The sequence below is a fragment of the Carcharhinus amblyrhynchos genome, chromosome 2, assembly GCF_965287045.1.
Source record: "Carcharhinus amblyrhynchos chromosome 2, sCarAmb.v2.hapA, whole genome shotgun sequence".
In the NCBI taxonomy this organism is placed as follows: Eukaryota; Metazoa; Chordata; class Chondrichthyes; order Carcharhiniformes; family Carcharhinidae; genus Carcharhinus; species Carcharhinus amblyrhynchos.
The window spans coordinates 141523732-141544858 of NC_137325.1; the positions used below are offsets into that span (position 1 = coordinate 141523732).

Genomic DNA, 21127 nt, shown 5'->3' on the forward strand with positions numbered 1-21127 from the left:
ATGTGTACCGAAACTGTGATCCTAAAATGCCACTGTAATTTCTGATCCTAGAACTCTGCTTTGGATCAGACACGTATAAGGCAAGGCTGCAGTCATTCGAGAAAGGACAACTAGGGATGGGCAATAAATGCGGGCCAGCCAGTGGTGCCCTTGTCCCACAAATGGACAAAAATAACCCATAATGCCTGGTGCGTTCAGAGTGTGGCAAAACAGATAGGGAGGGTATCAGCCTGCAAATCCTCTCAACACGCACCAATGGCTTGGGGGGGGTGGCGGGGAGTGGGAGTTCGGGGATGGGGATTAGAGTGGGAGAGAGATTCCTGGTCAGCCCTACCACCACCATCCATGGCGCCAGGCTACAACATAGAGTCACAGAGGTTTACATCGTGGAAACAGGCCCTTCGGCCCAACTTGTCCATGTCGCCCTTTTTTAACCACTAAGCTCATCCCAAATCCACCCCCCCCAAACCCCCCACCCCCGTTTGGCCCATATCCCTCCATACCCATCGTATCCATGTAACTGTCTAAACGGTTTTTATAAGACAACATTGTTCCCACCTCCACTGCTACCCCTGGCAGCTTGTTCCAGGCACTCACCATCTTCTGTGGGGTCACAGGGTTCGATCCTTGGGCCCCAGCCATTTACAATCCGTATTAATGACTTGGATAGGAGGCTCTATAGCCCAATTTGCAGATGACACAAAAACAGGCAGGACAGTAAGTTGCAATGAGGAAATAAGAACCTTACAAATGGATACAGGTTAGGCTAGGAGAGTGGGCCAAAATGGGGCAGATGGAGTTTAACGTGGATGAGTGTGAGGTCAGGCATTTTGGTTGGAAAAATGGGAAGACGACTTATTATCTAAATGGGGAGAGACTTTGGGGTGCTCCCGGGCAGAGGGATCTGGTTGTCCTTGTTCATGAGTCACAGAAAACTAGTAGGGCAGATAATAAAGAAATGGAATGTTGGCATTTATAGCTAAAGGAGTAGAATATAAAGATAAGGAAGTATTGTAGCAACTGTACAAGGCATTGGTGAGGCCACACCTGGAGTATTGTGTACAGTTTTGGTCCCCTTGTTTGAGGAAAGATGTAGTGACACTGGAGGCAGTTCAGAGGAGGTTCACTAGATTGATTCCAGGGGTTTGTCGTATGAAGAGAGATTGAACAGTTTAGGCCGATACTCTCTGGAATTTAGAAGAATGAGGAAAGATCAGATTGAGGTATTCAAGATGGTAAAAGGTATGGATAGAGTAGACGTGGAGCGGATGCTTCCTCTTGTGGGACATTCTAAGACTAGAGGTCATAGTCTTAGGATAAGGGGTAGCAAATTTAAAACAGAGTTGAGGAGAAGTGTGAGGTAATTCACTTTGGTAGGAATAACAGATGTGTCGAGTATAGGGCTAACGGGAGGACTTTGAATAGTGTGGATGAGCAGAGGGATCTAGGTGTATGTGTACATAGATCCCTGAAAGTTGGGAGTCAAGTAGATAAGGTTGTTAAGAAGGCATACGGTGTCTTGGCGTTTATTGGTAGGGGGATTGAATTTAGGAGTCGCAGCGTCATGTTGCAACTGTACAAAACTCTGGTGCGGCCGCACTTGGAGTACTGTGTGCAGTTCTGGTCCCCACATTATAGGAAGGATGTGGAGGCTTTGGAGAGGGTGCAGAGGAGGTTTACCAGGATGTTGCCTGGTATGGAGGGGAGGTCCTATGAGGAGAGACTGAGGGATTTGGGGTTGTTTTCGCTGGAAAGAAGGCGGCTAAGAGGGGATCTTATGGAAACATATAAGATGATTAGAGGTTTAGATAGGGTGGATAGTGATAGCCTTTTTCCTCTGATGGAGAAATCTAGCACGAGGGGGCATGGCTTTAAATTAAGGGGTGGTAGTTATAGGACGGATGTCAGGGGTAGGTTCTTTACCCAGAGGGTGGTGAGGGATTGGAATGCCCTGCCTGCTGCAGTTGTAAATGCGCCTAGTTTGGGGGCGTTTAAGAGATCCGTGGATAGGTTTATGGATGAGAAGGGATTGGTTTAGGTTAGTGGGTCATTGTTTTGTAACTGGTCGGCGCAACATCGTGGCCAAAGGGCCTGTTCTGCGCTGTAATGTTCTATGTTCTATGTTCTATGTTCTATGTTCTCCCAAAGGGTTGTGACTCTGTCGAATTCTCTCAAAGTACAGTGGATGCTGGGACAGTGAGTAAATTTAAGGAGGAGTTAGACAGATTTTTAATTGGTAATGGGCTGAAGGGTTATGGGGAGAAGGCAGGAAAATGGGGATGAGGAGCATATCAGCCATGATGGATCGGCAGAGCGGGATCGATGGGCCAAATGGCCAATTCTGCTGCTATATCTTATGAACTTATAGTTTTGGGGTGGGCGTGCCGGTAAAATTCTGGCAACCGTTTCTCAGTGTTTTGGTTTCGATCGACCCCAAGAAGGTCTTGTCAGCTTGGACCTTGTTTGTGTTTCGTGTAGGAACAATGAACTGGATTCAATTGGAATTTGAATTTTGTTTTTAAATTTTGATTTATTAAATGAACAAATTTCAAAACAAGATTTAAAACTCACAGCCATTTTAACCATGAAACTTTAAATCATAGAACCCCACAGTGCAGAAAGAGGCCCTTCGGCCCATCGAGTCTGCACCGACCACAATCCCACCCAGGCCCCACCCCCATATCCCTACATATCCTACCCACTAATCCCTCTAACCTAAGCATCCTAGTACACTAAGGGGCAATTTTAGCACGGCCAAGCAACCTAACCCGCACATCTTCGGACTGTGGGAGGAAACCAGAGGAAACCCACGGAGGAGAATGTGCAAACTCCACACAGACAGCGTGGAATCGAACCCAGGACCCTGGCGCTGCAAAGCAGCAGTGCTAACCGCTGTGCTAATGTTCGTACAACTGCGATAAATAATTTAGCTTTGTCAGCAACCACTAAAATTGGGATTTACATGATCCGCCCAGATTCCATGCAGCTCAGATAAAAACACAGCTACTATATCTTGTCAGCCTCGGGTCAAATCTCATTCTAGAGATTTGAGCACATAATCCAGTCTGATGGTCCAGTGCAGTTATGATGTGACTTGCCTACCCCATGACATGCCTGGGTTTGCAAAACCTGACTTACTGTACTGTCTGGAGACAATACACATCTCTTTAACCTGTGCCTAATGCTCTTTCCACTCACATTGTCGGCATCTTTTAGACTTGAATAGCAGATTAGTAAAGACTCGCATTCTAATCAGTAATCTGTAAACTATCTGTGCTGTTATACGCTCTGTCTGAGGCCAGAACTCTCCGTTCACCCGGCGAAGGGGCCAATCCCGAAAGCTTGTGAGTTTACTATCAAATAAATCGGTTGGACTTTAACCTGGTGTGGTCAGACTTCTTGCTGTGCAGTTACTCAGGGAGTGCTGAATGGTCAGAGAGGGCGTCCTGTGGATGAAATATTAAATCGAGGACAAACCTGCAGGCAAGGAAAGGATTTGAGTTTGCCGGGTCCATTCTGAGCGTTGGCTTTGCAATTTTGAGAATGGAGTGAAAATTAAAAAAAGATTAGTGATAAAAACGGAACCAAGCTGCCAGCAAGTAATCACTTCCAGCGAAAGCTGATAAAGTGGAGGATTGTTATTCACTCTGCTGGTTGGCTAATGCTGGGCTGTTTTATGATGCAAATTATGCTTTATCTCCAGGAAGCAGCGATTCCTTGCCAAAATAAGTAACTTGTGGTTTTATTCCCAAGAAGGTGGAGTCCTATAAAATATCCCCAGGTGATAGATAGTGTTCCAGCTCTTAGTCATTATGAGGTAGGTAAGTGTTTGCGCTGAGGAATGAAGGAGTGAATGATTGAACTAAAATAGGAACGGTTACAAAGGGGCTTAGATAAAACCAGGAACTTGTCCACAATGAGGAAACGACTCTTATCAAACAGATTGGAAAAGAATCATTCCATGGGATGTGGCTGTCGCTGGCTGGGCCAGCATTTATTGCCCATCTCTGAGGGATGGTAAGTGTCATAAGAACATAAGAACATAAGAAATAGGAGCAGGAGTAGGTCATCCAGCCCTTCGAGCCTGCCCCGCCATTCAATAAGATCATGGCTGATCTGTCGTGGCTCAGTTCCACATTCCCGCCCTCTCCCCATAACCCTTAATCCCCTCTCCTATCAAAAACGCATCAACCTGCATTCAAAATTAATTAATTAATTAATTAATTCAAAATTAATTGTCAACCACATTCCTGTGGCTCTGGAGTCATATGTAGGCCAGACCAGGTAAGGATGGTAGATTTCCTTCCCTGAAGGATGTCAGAGAACTAGATGGGTTTTTAAGACAATCGACAATGACGTCAAGGTAGACCTTTAATTCCAGATTTTTATTAACTCCAAATTTCACCATCTGCCATGGTGGGGATTTGAACCTGGGTCCCCAGGGCACTGCAATTGGGTCTCGAGGTCTCTAGGGTGGCACGATGACGCAGTGGTTGGCATTGCTGCCTCACAGCGAATTCCCGGCTCGGGTCACTGTCTGTGTGGAGTTTGCACATTCTCCTCATGTCTGTGTGGGTTTCCTCTGGGTGCTCCGGTTTCCTCCCACAGTCCAAAGATGTGTGGGTTAGGTTGATTGGCCATGCTAAGATTGCCCCTTAGCGTCCTGAGATGCATAGGTTAGAGGATTAGTGGGTAAATATGGAGGGATATGGAGATAGGGCCTGGGTGGGATTGTGGTCAGTGCAGACTCGATGGGCCGAATGGCCTCTTTCTGCACTGTAGAGATTCTAAGTTCTAAGTCTAAGCGCCAATGACCCAGGTTCAATTCCTGGCTTGGTTCACTGCCTCTGTGGAGTCTGCACATTCTCCCCATGTCTGCATGGGTTTCCGCCAGGTGCTCCGATTTCCTCCCACAGTCTGAAATCATAGACTGAAATCATAGCCTGAAATCTATGATCGATGATCTATGATCCATGAAGTACATGCTGGTTAGGTGCATTGACCCGAACAGTTGCCGGAGTGTGGTCACTAGGGGATTTTCAGAGTAACTTCATTGCAGTGTTAACGTAAGCCTACTTGTGACTAATAAATACTTAACTTACTTAGATTACTCATCTAGCGACAATAACATTACACCACTGCCTCCCACTATGTTTAGAGATTTCGGGTTTACAGCATGGAAACAGGCCCTTCGGCCCAACTTGTCAATGCTGCCCATTTTTTTAAACCCCAAAGCTAATCCCAATTGCCCACATCTGGCCCCTCTATACCCATCTCACCCATGTAACTGTCTAAACGCTTTTTAAAAGATAAAATTGTATCCGCCTCTACTACTGCCTCTGGCAGCTTGTTCCAGACACTATGTGACTGTGACAAAGTTTTCCCTCCTTGTCCTTCTCGGCCGGTCTGAGACCACATCGTTCTCCTCCAATGCCTCTTCGTTATTGCCCTATTGGGTGGGCAGGTTCTAAAGTGGTCCCATTATCTACCTGACAGTGACCATGGTATCACCTGCAATGGCTTCTCTCCCTGCGCCTCTATCATTCCTTTTGTATCTCCCGGGGATCTCTCCTTGGCCCACTGTTATGGTGATGTCCCTTGGTGGTGTCCTCCAAAGGCGCGATGTTAAGTTTACACACGTATGCTGCTGATCTCCGCCCCGACCTCACCACCACCTCTTGTGGTTGCTCGGTTATCAGGCTGCTTGTCCGACATGCTGTATCGGATGAGGAGAAATTTCCTCAAATTGTGTACGAGGGACACTGTGGACAGTGCCTTCAGCCTCCGCCATTGCCCGGCATTCCAATCCATCCCTCTCCCGGTCTGGGGCTGAATTAGACCATTTGGGATATTGGGTCTGACATACTGCCGCTTGGCCTGCTTGGCCTGGAGGTGGGTATGACAAATGTTCCTGCCATGGTGGGCCTTGGAGTGCAGTATCTGACTTATCTGTAAAGGCTCGCATTCTAATCTGTAAACTGTGTGCGCTCGTATATGCCCTATTTGTGATCAGAACTCCCACTCACCTGACAAAGGGGCAAACCCTGAAAGCTAGTGGCGTTTACTACCAAATAAACCCGTTGGACTTTAACCTGGTGTTGCGAGACTTCTTACTGTGTTTACCCCCAGTCCAACGCCGGCATCTCCGCATCGTGGCTGGACAACTACCAGCGGCTCAGTGAGAAACACATTCTGAAATTGTGTGCAGTTTCGGTCACCTAGTTACAAGAAGGATGTCAATAAGGTTGAAAGAGTGCAGAGAAGGTTCACAAGGATGTTGCCGGGACTTGAGAAGCTGAGTTACCGAGAGATTGAATAGAACATAGAACATTACAGCGCAGAACAGGCCCTTCGGCCCACAATGTTGCGCCGACCAGTTAAAAAGCAATGACCCTCTACCTAAACCAAACCCTTACCATCCATAAACCTATCCATGGATCTCTTAAACGCCCCCAAACTAGACGCATTTACAACTGCAGCAGGCAGGGCATTCCAATCCCTCACCACCCTCTGGGTAAAGAACCTACCCCTGACATCCGTCCTATAACTACCCCCCCTTAATTTAAAGCCATGCCCCCTCGTGCTAGTTTTCTCCATCCAAGGAAAAAGGCTATCACTATCCACCCTATCTAAACCTCTAATCATCTTATATGTTTCAATAAGGTCCCCTCTTAGCCGCCTTCTTTCCAACAAAAACAATAGGTTAGGACTTTATTCCCTGGAGCGTAGAAGAATGAGGGGAGATTTGATGGAGGTGTATAAAATTTTGATGGGTATAGATAGAGTGAATGCAAGCAGGCTTTTTCCACTGAGGCTAGGGGAGAAAAAAACCCAGAGGGCATGGGTTAAGGGTGAAAGGGGGAAAAGTTTAAAGGGAATATTAGGAGGGGGTTCTTCATGCAGAGAGTGGTGGGAGTGTGGAATGAGCTGCCAGATAAATGCGGGGTCACTTTTAACATTTAAGAAAAACTTGGATGGGTTCATGGATGAGAGGGGTGTGGAGGGATATGGTCCAAGTGCAGGTCAGTGGGACTAGGCAGAAAAAAGGTTCGGCAACAGACAAGGAGGGCCAAGAGGCCTGTTTCTGAGCTGTGATGTTCTATGGTTCTATGGTTGAACAGGGTCATGGAGGTCGGGAGGAGCACAGGGGGAAAGGGGAAGGTGTGGTTTGACTACCGCACTTTCCCGCCTTATTCCCACAACCCTCGATTCCCTCCCTGATTAAAAATCCGTGTGTCTCAGCCTTGAAGATACTCAGTGACCCAGCCTCTACAACCCTCTGTGATAAAGCATTCCACAGATTCACTCCCCTCCGAGAGACGAAATTCCTCCTTATCCCTGTCTGAGAACACAGGGTGGAACGGGGAGGGCGGGCAAGAACAGGAGAAACATGCAGTGAGAGGGGGAGCGTAAGTGTGGAGAGAAAGAGGCAGAGGTATAGATGGGCAATGGGGAGAATGAGGTGGGAGCTGAGGGCGTCTCTGTGGAGAATGGACTAGATGTAGATGAGATAGAAGAGGGGGGCCAAGGAGAAATGGAAGGAGGAGCTCCAAAGGTAAGAGACTGAGCCAGGGAAAGATATAGGTCCGGTTATTCATGCTGGCAGGATCTTCTGCTCCCGCTATTGCTGCACCGCTGCCACGCGTTACCCGGTGGTGTGGGGTACAGTCAGTGAGAAATCCCATTGACAGCAGCGGGACCAGGAGATCCTGTCTCTAGCGAATAGCGCACTGCCTCCTGTCCTGTGGAAACACTCTGCGTGGAGGCCAGAGAATCCCCCCCACACTCCCCCCCCCCCTCCACAGGCTGAGAAATATCACCAGGGAAATATTAGAAACCTAGAAACTTGAAGGAGGAGCTTTTTTACCCAGTGCCTCCTGGAACTCGCTGCCGGGGGAGGTAGTGGAAGCGGATACGAAAGTGACTTTTAAGGGGCGTCATGACAAATACATGAATAGGATGGGAATAGAGGATATGTTCCCTGGAAGGGTAGGGGGTTTTAGTTCAGTTGGGTGCAGGCTTGGAGGGCCAAATGTCCTACCTCTATGCTGTTTTTATTTTTATTCTTGTTCTTGCAAATGGGATGCTGGCCTTCATAGCGAGGGGGATTGAATATAAAAGTAGGGAGGTCTTGCTGCGGCTGTATAGGGCATTGGTGAGGCCGCAGCTGGAGTACTGTGTGCAGTTTTGGTCGCCGCACTTACGCAAGGATATTTTGGCCTTGGAGGGAGTGCAGAGGAGGTTTACTAGGCTGATACCGGAGATGAGGGGGTTGGACTATGAAGAGAGACTAAATAGACTGGGTCTGTACTCGTTGGAGTTTAGAAGGCTGAGGGGGGATCTTATAGAGACACATAAAATAATGAAGGGGATGGATAGGGTAGAGGTAGAGAGATTCTTCCCGCTTAGAAAGGACAGCAGGACTAGAGGGCACAGCCTCAAGATAAAGGGGGGACAGTTTAGATCGGAGATGAGGAGGAACTTCTTCACTCAAAGGGTGGTGAGTCTCTGGAATTCTCTGCCCGTTGACGTGGTGGAGGCTGCCTCGCTAAATATATTTAAGTCACGGGTAGATAGGTTTCTGATAGACAAGGGGAATTAAGGGTTCTAGGGAGAAAGCGGGAAAGTGGAACTGATCCACTTCAGATCACTCCAGATCATTGCCTAGTTGAGTTCTTCGATAATGTGACTGAACACATTGACGAAGGAAGTGCCGTGGACGTAGTGTACGTGGACTTCAGCAAGGCGTTTGATAAGGTCCCCCATGCAAGACTTCTTGAGAAGGTGAGAGGGCATGGGATCCAAGGGCCTTTGGCCTTGTGGATCCAGAACTGGCTTGCCTGCAGAAGGCAGAGAGTGGTTGTGGATGGGGCTTTTTCTGAATGGAGGTCAGTCACCAGCGGAGTGCCTCAAGGATCTGTTCTGGGACCCTTGTTGTTTGTCATTTTCATAAATGACCTGGATGAGGAAGTGGAGGGATGGGTAAGTAAGTTCGCTGATGACACGAAGGTTGGTCGTGTTGTGGATGGTCTGGAAGGATGGCAAAAGTTGCAGCAGGACATAGATAGGATGCAGGACTGGGCGGAGAAGTGGCAGATGGACTTCAACGCAGATAAATGTGTAGTCGTCCATTTTGGCAGAACCAACGGGATGAACGAGTACACTATCAAGGGCAGAAGTCTGAGTAGTGTTGAGGAGCAGAAGGATCTTGGGGTCCGGGTCCACAGGACTCTTAAATCGGCCTCGCAGGTGGAGGAGGTGGTCAAGAAGGCGTATGGTGTACTGGCCTTCATTAATCGAGGGATTGAGTTTAGGAGTCGGGAGGTAATGCTGCAACTTTATAAGACCCTTATCAGGCCTCATTTAGAGTATTGTGCGCAGTTCTGGTCGCCTCACTATAGGAAAGATGTAGAAGCTATTGAGAGGGTACAGAGGAGATTTACAAGGATGTTGCCTGGACTGGGAGGCATGCCTTATGAAGTTAGGTTGAGGGAGCTGGGACTCTTTTCCCTGGAGAGACGAAGGTTGAGAGGCGACCTGATAGAAGTTTACAAAATGTTGAGAGGAATAGATAGGGTGGACTCTCAGAGGCTATTTCCCCAGGTTGAAATGGTTGCTACGAGAGGACACAGATTTAAGGTGCGGGGAGGGAGGTTCAGAAGTGATGTTAGGGGTAAGTTTTTCACTCAGAGGGTGGTGAGTGAATGGAATCGGCTGCCGTCAGTGGTGGTGGAGGCGAACTCGCTGGGGTCTTTTAAAAGACTTCTGGATGAGTATATGGGGTTTAATGAGATTGAGGGTTATAGATAGGTCTGTAGGTTGGTAGGTGTTGATGTGATCGGCGCGACTCGTGGGCCGAAGGGCCTGTTTGTGCTGTAGTGTTCTATGTTCTAAGTTCTATGATCTTATTGAATGGCGGGGCAGGCTCGAAGGGCTAGATGGCCTACTCCTGCTCCTATTTCTTATGTTCTTTGTAGGAGGAGGCCATTCGGCTCTTCGAGCCTGCTCCACCATTCATTATGATCGTGGCTGATCATCGAATTCAATATCCTGATCCCTCGATCCCTGTAACCCCAAGAGTTATATCTCATTTCTTCTTGAAATCAGACAATGTTTTGGCCTCAACTACTTTCTGTGGTAGGGAATTCCACACATTCACCACCTGCTGGGTGAGGAAATCTCTCCCTCGCCCTCAGTTACCCTCAAACGATGAAGGAGGATTATCCACAAGGACCTGTTTCGCTTCAGGGGGAGATGGGAAAGGGGCAAGTTTCAAACCAGCGATGGGTGGAGGAGTAGGGTTAAATTACAACATCAAAGAGTTTGGGAAATGGGCCATTGTGAAAGACACTTGATTAACTCTTAGTAATTTTAGAGTCAGAGGGCCATGTTTTCCCACCTCACCCACCACAGGAGTTGGAGTGGGTGGGGGGGGGGGGAGTGGGCGGTGCAGGGGTTACTGTGCAAAGGTCCCGGGTAGGATTTTCTAGTATTGGGGCGAGCGCGACCAAAGAATCCTGCCCATAGACTCATAGAGTTTTACAGCATGGAAACGGGTCCTCCGGCCCAACTTAGAACATAAGAAATAGGAGCAGGAGTAGGCCATCTAGCCCTTCGAGCCTGCCCCGCCATTCAATAAGATCATGGCTGATTTGAAGTGGATCAGTTCCACTTTCCCGCCCTCTCCCCATAACCCTTAATCCCTTGCCTATCAGAAACCTATCTACCCGTGACTTAAATATATTTAGCGAGGTAGCCCCCACCACTTCAACGGGCCGAGAATTCCAGGGATTCATTACCCTCTAAGAAGTTCCTCCTCAACTCCGATCTAAACTGCTCCCCCCTTATTTTGAGGCTGTGCCCTCTAGTTCTAAGTGGAAAGAATCTCTCTACCTCTACTCTATCTAGCCCTATCCAACTTGTCTGTGGCACACAGTTTTTACCACTAAGCTAGTCCCAATTGCCCGCATTTGGCCCATATCCCTCTATACCCATCTTACCCATGTAACTGACTAAATGCTTTTTAAAAGACAAAATTGTACCCGCCTCTACTACTACCTCTGGCAGCTCGTTCCAGACACTCACCACCCTCTGTGTGAAAAAATTGCCCCTCTGGACCCTTTTGTATCTCTCCCCTCTCACCATAAACCTGTGCCCTCATAGAGTTCTTACTACTAAGCTAGTCCCAGTTGGCCACAGTTTAGCCCATATCCCTCTAACCCTTTCCCATCCACGTACTTATCCAAAAATCTTTTAAATGTTATTGTTCCTGCCTCAACCACCTCCTCTGACAGCTCCTTCCGTACATCCACCACCCTCTGTGTGAAGACGTTGCCCCTCAGGTCCCCCTTTCCCCCTCTCACCTTAAATCTATGCCCTCTCATTTCCGATTCCCCTACCCTGGCACATTAAATCTAGTAAGGAGTCTGACAACACCAGGTTCAAGTCCAACCAATTTATTTGATAGTAAACTCTGTAATTGTAATTCTCTGCCTGTTGAAGTGGTGGAGGCTGCCTCGCTCAATATTTTTAAGACGCGGGTTGATGGGTTTTTGATAAGAGAGGGGATTAAGGGTTATGGGGAGAGGGCGGGAATGTGGAACTGAGACACGACAGATCAGCCATGATCTTATTGAATGGCAGGGCAGGCTCGAAAGGCTAGATGGCCTACTCCTGCTCCTATTTCTTATGTTCTTCTTAAACTCACAAGCTTTTGGCGTTTCCCTCTTCGTCACAAAGAGGGAAACCCCAAAAGCTTGTGAGTTTAAAAGAAAGAACAACACAGCACGGGAAACAGGCCCTTCGGCCCAACTGGCCCGCGCTGCCATTTTAACATTATGCCCTCCTCTACCCATGACCCTTGTCTACGCCTATTGGGGAAGATTGAGGGAAGACTAATTTAGGGATAATTTGTTACACCAATCAGCCTAAGAGCACGTTTTTGGGGTGTAGGAAGAAACCGGAGCACCCGGAGAAAACCCACGCCATCACGGGGAGAATGCGCAAACTCCCGCAGACACCGGCCCAAATCCATGTATCTGCACAGCAAACAGTGACAGTCACTGAGCTGTCGTGTTGCCCGTCAGGTAAACTATCAAATAAATCGGTTGGACTTAAACCTGGTGTTGTCAGACTTCTTACAGTGTTTACCCCAGTCCAACACCAGCATCTCCACATCCTGACATTAAATCTAACCAGAGATCTAAACCTCTTCCCACCGCACTGCACAGGAATGAAGACACATCGCTCACTTGGAAAAGCACATTTACTTCACAGACTGTCCTGCAAATCAGAATAAATGTTACAATAGCTTCCCGTTCCACTGACTGGAGGGCAAAATGGTTTAGGCGTAACGCAGTGCGACGGCTGAGAGCGTCTCTGACTGAGCTCGGCCAGTTCAAATGGATCCCAGAGCCTCAGACGCCATCTCGCAAGGTGAAGCTATTCAAGAGTGAAAGCAGGAAGGGTGTTTTCACTCAAAGGGGCGCGGAAATCCGGATCGCTCTCTTCCCCACAAAACCTGTGGGATCAATTTGTGAAATTAAGATTGCGCTGGCTGGATTTCTCTTATGCGGTGCGTGTAACGAGGGATATAAAGATGGGTAAATGGAGTTGATGTACAGACCGGCCGTACTCTCACTGAATTGCGACGGGCTGAATGGCACAGTGCAGAAGGTAGCCATTCGGCCCATCGAACCCGCACCGCCTCTTACCCAGGCCCTATCCCCTTACCCTACACATTTTACCCCACTCATCCCCCTTAACCTTTGGCCAATCCACCTAACCCGCACATCTGCGGACTGTGGGAGGAAACCCACGCAGACATGGGGAGAATGTGCAAACTCCACACAGACAGTGACCCGAGCCGGGGGGGGTTTGAACCCAGGCTCCTGGCGCTGTGAGGCAGCACTGTGCCGCCTATCTGAATAATGTGTGCAGGAATTTGTTAACTGTATGTTAGTCACATTATTAAGACACACCAGTGAAAGGCATGGTTTAATTCAGCGCATGGGGCACGTATAAATAGGAATCCCTTCCGTGGGCTAGAAATATTAACTTCCCGACCCTCCCTGCTGGTGGGATCTTTCGGTCACGCCAACGGTGACACCACTGCGTCCCCCCCCCCTCCCCTCCCCTCCCCCACCCCACCACCCCTCCTCCCCCATTCCTGCTGACCCCAATGACGTAGACATTGACAGAACCAGAAGATCCTGTTGTTGGCCAATGGCATCCAACCTCCACTGCTGGGAGATACGCCGGGGGAGTGGGTGGGTGGGGTGCCAGGAAACCCCACCCTCTGTTCCTCCCTCCACAGATGCTGCCAGCCCTGCTGAGCTTTTCCAGCTCAGAGAATCATAGAATCCCAACAGTGCAGAGGGAGGCCATTCAGCCCATCGTATCTGCACCAACAACAATCCGCCTTGGCCCTATCCCTGTAACCCCACATATTTACCCTGCTAATCCCTCCAATCTATGCATTCCGGGATTTTAAGGGGGCAATTTAGCACGGCCAATGCACCTAACCTGCACACCGTCAAGAGTTCTTTCTGCTTGTATCCCGGATAGGCTGGGGTTGCTTTCTTTGGAACGGAGGAGGGGAGGCGGGAGATTTCATTGAATTGTATAAAATTATGAGTGGTCCAGATAGCAAGGCCCCCTGCTTCCAGGGGCATGGACTTGGGATGGAGAAACAATTGACGTGCTGACTTACATCACCGATGAGATCAGAATTCAAGTCAAGCTCATATCAGCGGGACAGATGTTTCTCTCCCTGGTCGCCTGGACGAGGAACCATCACTTCCCAGAGGCATGGCTACACAGGTACATGTGAATTGCTTGGGGTACTCCCGAGATGTTATATATTTAAAAGGGTTGCAGGTTGCCTGAAGAGCTGATCAATGATTTGATGGTGATGTCGTTAGGGTGTTGTACAGGCTGCTGTTTTACTCTCAATTTGTTCTCTATACAGGTCAGAGCTCTCAGAATAAATCTGTTACTTTGAATCTCCATGTGCAAACCATATCTTTTCTTTTTGTTAAAACCGATAACCTCTCACATAGCTCGCTCATTACAGGAAAGACTTAAAGGTTAAGAAGGTACGACCTTAGTGGGGGGGGGGGGTATGACCAGTGCAATCAACAGCACCCTCCCCTTCAAATCTCTCCCCCCATTCATTAAGCAGTTCGAACACATAAAAATTCATATTCACCAATTCACTTTGCAAAACAACGAGTTAAACTCATAAAAACCATTTCCAAAATTGTTGGGAAATTGGGAGTTTGCTACGATATTTCAGCAACGTCCTTTCGAAAAGTCAGCCACGAGGGTTGGAATCTTCCTTCGACAAGGGCAGCCCGGATGTGGAAAGATCCCAATAACTCAGCAGGAGTCGGGTGCAGTCTTTGCGAAAGAGCGATGATTCCGTTTGATGATTGCACGTGAACCAAAAGGCGGGCGGGACCTCAGTCCTGTTTGGGCCGGCGTTTGATCAAACACGCAGAGCGTCACGGCCTTTACGTTCCGCTGCCGTTGTGAAGGGACACCCTGGTTGTTGTTGTGCGTCACCATCTTGAGTCAACAAAAGATGTCCACCTGTATCTGCGGGCACTGACACTCGGCTGACTTGAAGGTATTACCATCCTGTTTTAAGTCGAGGCTATGTTGCCAACAGAATCCTGAAGATACAGTAAACTGTTGCTGGTACGTAACTCCAGCAATCTCCAACCAAATCCCAATCTACAATAATGCACAGATTTTACACAAGGAACGCTACTTTGGTATTTACAACTAGTCATCAGCGCACCAGGAACATTCAGTGCAAATTGACATGACAATTAGTTATGTCAATAGACAATCAAAATGGCAGTTGTATACAACAGGGTGAATCCACAGCCATGGTACTTCCACTGTTTACACATAGACTGATCAAATGCAGCATTTAGTTAATGTGCCAAAACATTTCAGAGTGGATATTGATTCTTCTTCCACCCATATCCATTCCTCTGAATCAGGACTAGAGAGCACAGCCTCAAGATAAAGTGGGGGGGGCAGTTTAGATCAGAGTTGAGGAGGAACTTCTTCACTCAAAGGGTGGTGAATCTCTGGAATTCTCTGCCCGTTGAAGTGGTGGAGGCTACCTTGCTAAATATATTTAAGTCACGGGTAGATAGGTTTTTGGTAGGCAAGGGAATTAAGGGTTATGGGGAGAAAGCGGGAAAGTGAAACTGATCCACTTCAGATCAGCCATGATCTTATTGAATGGTGGGGCAGGCTCGAAGGGCTAGATGGCCTACTCCTGCTCCTATTTCTTATGTTCTTTTTTTTTTACATTCAACTTCTGATTAAATTGAAAACTGGTCTAAGTACTGGTGACTGTGACACTATTCCCCGTTGCTGGAAAATCCCATCTGGTTCACTAATGTCCTTTAGGGAAGGAAATCTGCCATCCTTACCCGGTCTGGCCTATATGTGACTCTACAGCCACAACAATATGGTCGATTCTTAACTATTAGACCATAAAACCAAAAGGCATAGAAGCAGAAGTAGGCCATTTGGCCCATCGAGTCTTCTCCGCCATTCATGAGTGATCTGATGTGATGATCCTCAACTCCACTTTCCCACCTCATCCCCATAACTCTTGATTCCCTTACTGACTAAACATAAGAAGATATAAGAAATAGGAGCAGGAGTAGGCCATCTAGCCCTTCGAGCCTGCCCCGCCATTCAATAAGATCATGGCTGATCTGAAATGGATCAGTTCCGCTTTCCCGCTTTCTCCCCATAACCCTTAATTCCCTTGGATAAAAGTCTATCTCAACCTTGAACATACTTAATGACCCAGCCTCTACAGCCCTCTGTGGTAAAGAATTCCACAGATTCATGCCCCCAGAGAAGAAATTCCTCCTCATCTCTGCCTTAAATGTGACCCCTTACTCTAAAGTGATGCCCTCTGGTTCTAGACTCTCCCATAAACAAGGCAAACAACCTCAGCATCTATCCTGAGAATCTTATATGTCTCAATAAGATCACCTCTCATTCTTCTAAACTCCAATGAGCACAGGTCCAACCCACTCAACCTTTCCTCATAAGAAAATCCCTCCATTCTTGGGTTCAACTTGCCCTCGGAAATGGCCACTCAATTTAAGGGCAATTAGGGATGGACAACAAATAGGCGCCCACATGCCTTCATTAATTGAGGGATTGAGTTTAGGAGTCGGGAGGTATTGTTGCAACTTTATAGGATCCTTGTCAGACCCCACTTGGAGTACTGTGCGCAGTTCTGGTCGCCTCACTACAGGAAGGATGTGGAGGCTATTGAGAGGGTGCAGAGGAGATTTACAAGGATGTTGCCTGGACTGGGAGGCATGCCTTATGAAGATAGGTTGAGGGAGCTCGGTCTCTTCTCCCTGGAGAGACGAAGGTTGAGAGGCGACCTGATAGAGGTTTATAAGATGTTGAGAGGAATAGATAGGGTGGATTCTCGGAGGCTATTTCCCAGGGCTGAAATGGTCGCTACGAGAGGACACAGGTTTAAGGTGCTGGGGAGCAGGTACAGAGGGGATGTTAGGGGTAAATTTTTCACTCAGAGGGTGGTGAGTGAATGGAATCGGCTGCCGTCGGTGGTGGTGGAGGCGAACTCGCTGGGGTCTTTTAAGAGACTTCTGGATGAGTACATGGGATTTAATGGGATTGGAAGTTACAGATAGGCCTGGTAGGTAGGGATATGATCGGCGCAACTTGTGGGCCGAAGGGCCTGTTTGTGCTGTAGTGTTCTATGTTCTATCCCATGAAAGAATGAAGAAAACGAACTGATCCTGCTACCTTGTGATGACGTGGAGGAACATTGTCACGGTCACCGAGGTGAGAGATGTCTATCGCGGGATTGGGAACACTTGCCTATTCTTGGCACTCACTGCCGGAGAGAAGCATTTCCAATCTCAGATTCCGTGTGGATCTCCAGCTCGCTCAACTGCAACACCTGACATTGGCACAAATTAGGGTTCCCGTTCACTCATAACTCTGAACTCACGACTGCGTCTATTGGTCACCCTGGTGTTTGAAGTATTGCAGTACAGGGCATTGCTCGATGCCAGCACAAGATAAGAGATGGGCTACATCTAGCATTACTCCGGTGATAAAGAACAGAAGATCCACATTCAAAGACCAGCTACCCTGTTAAATGGCAGCTAAGTGCACATAGAAAGTTCTCACAAGCAGCAAGGTGGTGAATATTCAATAGGGCAACACATTTCCTTCACACAGTGCCACGGGATCTTTAACTTCTACACGAGGGGGCACGGTAAGGAGTCTCACAACACCAGGTTAAACAGGTTTATTTGGAATCACAAGCTTTCGGAGCTGGAATCACTCACCGACGAAGGGGCAGTGCTCCGAAAACTCGTGATTCCTGATAAACCTGTCGGACTTTAATCCGGTGTTGTGAGGCTTCTTACTGTGCCCACCCCGGTCCAACGCCGGCATCTCCACATGAGGGGGGGCACACAGGAGTGATCCGATTTTCACACCTTACCGGAAAGGCATTAAACTAAAGGCAGCTGGCAGTGCGGCACTCTCTCAGTACTGCACCGCAGAGCTGGCTGAGATTAGGTCAGGAGGGGGACTTGAACCCACAACCTACAGACTGTGAGGCAAGAGTGCTACCCGCTGAGCCACAGAAGTCAATAGTGGGAGCAGGGCATCGGGAGATGGGACTTGGGAGTAGGCCCTTTGAGCCTGCTTCACCGTTCAGTTGGATCATAGCTGACCTAGTCTTGGCTTCAGCTCCATTTTCCTGTCTGTCTGGCTCCCTCGCCCCCCACTGTAACCCCCGACTCCCTCATAATGAAAATCTCACCCAGCCCCCAATAAATTTAAAGACCCAGCTACTATGTGGGGAAGAGAATTACACGCTCAGATGATTCTCGGAGAGAAAATAATTCTCCTCATCTCATTGAAAGGCAGGCCTCTTATTCTTGAGCTACGTCTCCGAGTCTATGTCTACACTACCTCACGAGAAGAAATATCCTCCTGGAATTCATAAAGTTGACAAAGGGTCACCTGGACTCGAAACGTCAGCTCTTTTCTCTCCTTTCAGAAGCCCTGCTGAGATTTCCCAGCGTTTTCTCTTTTGGTAAATGTCGGGGGGGGGCAGTTGTGGGGATCAGGCCTGGGTGGAATTGTGGTCGGTACAGACTCGATGGGCTGAATGATCTCCTTCTGCACTGTAGGGGTTCTACAATTTTAAGGCCACCTCCCATTCTTTAAATCTCCAATGGCCCAAACAGTTCAACCTTTCTTCATAAGATAAGCCCCTCATCCCAGGAATGAGTCAAGTGAACCTTTTCTGCACTGCTTCTAAAACTGCTTTTCAAATAAGGAGACACTGCACAGTTTGCTAGCTGTGGTCTCACTAAGGCCCTGTACAACTGTGGCAAAATGACCCCGAGTTTATATTCCATTTCTAATCTAATAACAGACAACATTCCATTTACCTTCCTCATCACTCACTGTACCTGCATACCAACCTTTTGTGACTCATGCACCAGGACACCCAGGTCCCTCTGCACCACTGAGGTCTGCAGTCTCTCTCCACTTAAATAGTCAACTGTTCTTCCTGCAAACTGGACAAGTTTACACTTTCCACGTTATGTCCCCATCTGCCAGTTTTTTGTCCAACCCCACTTCATCCGTCTGTATCGCTTTACACACTCTCTACCTCTGACTTTCTCATCTCTCTTGGTGTCATCAGCTTATTTCTCCACCAGTCCCTTTCTCCAAGTCATTAATATTGATTGTAAATAGTCGAGGGCCCAGCGCTGATTATTGTGGCATCTCACTAATTACATTACTAATTATCCCTACTCTGTGCTTCCCGATAGTTAACCAATACTTTATCCAAAAGAGAAAATGCTGGAAAATCTCAGCGGGTCTGGTAGCATCTGTAAGGAGAGAAAAGAGCTGACGTTTCAAGTCCAGATGACCCTTTGTCAAAGCTTTGTCAAAGGGTCATCTGGACTCAAAACGTCAGCTCTTCCCTCTCCTTACAGATGCTACCAGACCCGCTGAGATTTTCCAGCATTTTCTCTTTTGGTTCCAGATTCCAGCATCCGCAGTAACTCGCTTTTATTCAATCCTTTATCCGTGCCAATATGTTATCCCCACACCAGGTGCCCTTATTCCGTACAGTAACCTTATCAAATGCCTTTCGGAAATATAGAAACACCACATCTACTCGTTCCCCTCTATTCACCTTGGATGATCCCTCGTCAAAAAGCTTCACCAGGTAAATGGGATTTCCCATTCACAAAGACACGTTGACTCTGCCTGATCAAATCGTGATGATCTAATCTGCTGTGACCTCCTTAATAACATAAGAACATAAGAAATAGGAGCAGGAGTAGGCCATCTAGCCCTTCGAGCCTGCCCCGCCATTCAATAAGATCATGGCTGATCTGAAGTGGCTCAGTTCCACATTCCCGCCCTCTCCCCATAACCCTTAATCCCCTCTCTTATCAAAAACCCATCAACCCGCGTCTTAAAAATATTCAGCGAGGCAGCCTCCACCACTTCAACGGGCAGAGAATTCCAGAGATTCACCACCCTTTGAGTGAAGAAGTTCCTCCTCAACTCCGTTCTAAACCGCCCCCCCTTTATCTTGAGGCTGTGCCCCCTAGTCCTACTGTCCTTTCTGAGCGGGAAGAGTCTCTCCACCTCTATCCTATCCATCTAGCACTTTCTCTGTGGCGGGTGTGTGGCTAAGTGATCTATAGTTTCCTCCTTTCTCCCTGCCTCCTTTCTCAAAGGGGCTACATTACTCCTTTTCCAATCCACTGGGACTCTTCCAGGATCTAAGAAATTTTAGCAGATTCTAACAATCTCTGTGTCACCTGTTCTTTTAAAGATTAAAGAAAATTAGAGCACAGGAACAGGCCCTTCGGCCCTCCAAGCCTGCACCAACCATGCTGCCCAACTGAACTAAAACCCCCTACCCTTCTGGAGACAGCTGTCTTAGGATAAGGGGTAGCGAATTTGAGGAGAAACTACTTCTCCCAAAGGGTTGTGAATCTGTGGAATTCACTGCCCTAAAGTGCTGGGACAGTGAGTAAATTTAAGGAGGAGTTAGACAGATTTTTAATTGGTAATGGGTTGAAGGGTTATGGGGAGAAGGCAGGAAAATGGGGACGAGGAGCACATCAGCCGTGATCGAATGGTGGAGCGGACTCGATGGGCCGAATGGCCTAATTCTGCTCCTATATCTTATGAACTTGTAGCCCTCGTAACATCTTAGGAGGCAGGTCATCTGATCCTGGGGACTTGTCAGCCTTTAGGTCGGATAGTTCATCCAACAACTTTAATAAAGAGGCAGAAATCAGATGAGGTAGCTAGTAATAGAAAAACCGAGAGTAAGTGTTTGAATGGGAAAAAGAGTAACTAAAACTGGTGTTGATCTTACAGAGAGGGTCTGGGCAATTAACCATGGAAGTACAATAGAAGCACTGTACCAGGGTTACAGGGATTAAGCAGGGGAATGGCAGTGAGTCATGATGCCTATTTGGAGAGCCCACGCCATCACCATGAGTCAAATGACCTTTCTCTGCGCCGTAACAATTCTGTGTTTTAACCTTTCATTCCCAAAGTTGGTGGCACAGTGGTTAGCACTGCTGTCTCACAGCGCCAGAGACCCGGGTTCGATTCCCGGCTTGGGGGGGGGTCACTGTCTGCGTGGAGTTTGCACATTCTCCCCGTGTCTGCGTGGGTTTTCTCTGGGTGCTCCAGTTTCCTCCCACGGTCTGAAAGATGTGCACTGGCCGTGCTAAATTCTCCCTCAGCGTACCTGAACAGGCAGCTGGGGATTTTCATTGCAGTGTTAACATAAGCCTAACTGTGACACTAATAAATAAACTTTAAACAATATTACCGAGTAAATTAGGCGGGAGCATTAAGGGAACACAGCCCCACCCCACTTTTTCCGAGAAGCCTGGAACTCAGGGTCATGGTTTGAGGATAAGGGGTAAACGTTTTAGGACTGAGGTGCGGAGAAACTTCTGCAGCCAGAGAGAGAAACACAGAAATAGTTGAGCCAAAACGTTGTGTGATTTTGAAAAGAAATTAGATATAGCTCTTAGGG

General features: G+C 47.9%; 1 protein-coding gene across 1 annotated transcript in view; it reads right to left on the minus strand.

The window, feature by feature from the left end:
- Nucleotides 1-5540: 5540 nt before the first annotated feature.
- Nucleotides 5541-21127, minus strand: part of LOC145359915 (vasoactive intestinal polypeptide receptor-like) — a 64303-nt gene continuing 48716 nt past the window's right edge. Inside the window, 1 exon segment of the mRNA XM_080214781.1 lies at nucleotides 5541-5716. Within this exon segment, the coding sequence (XP_080070907.1) occupies nucleotides 5541-5716 (176 nt within the window).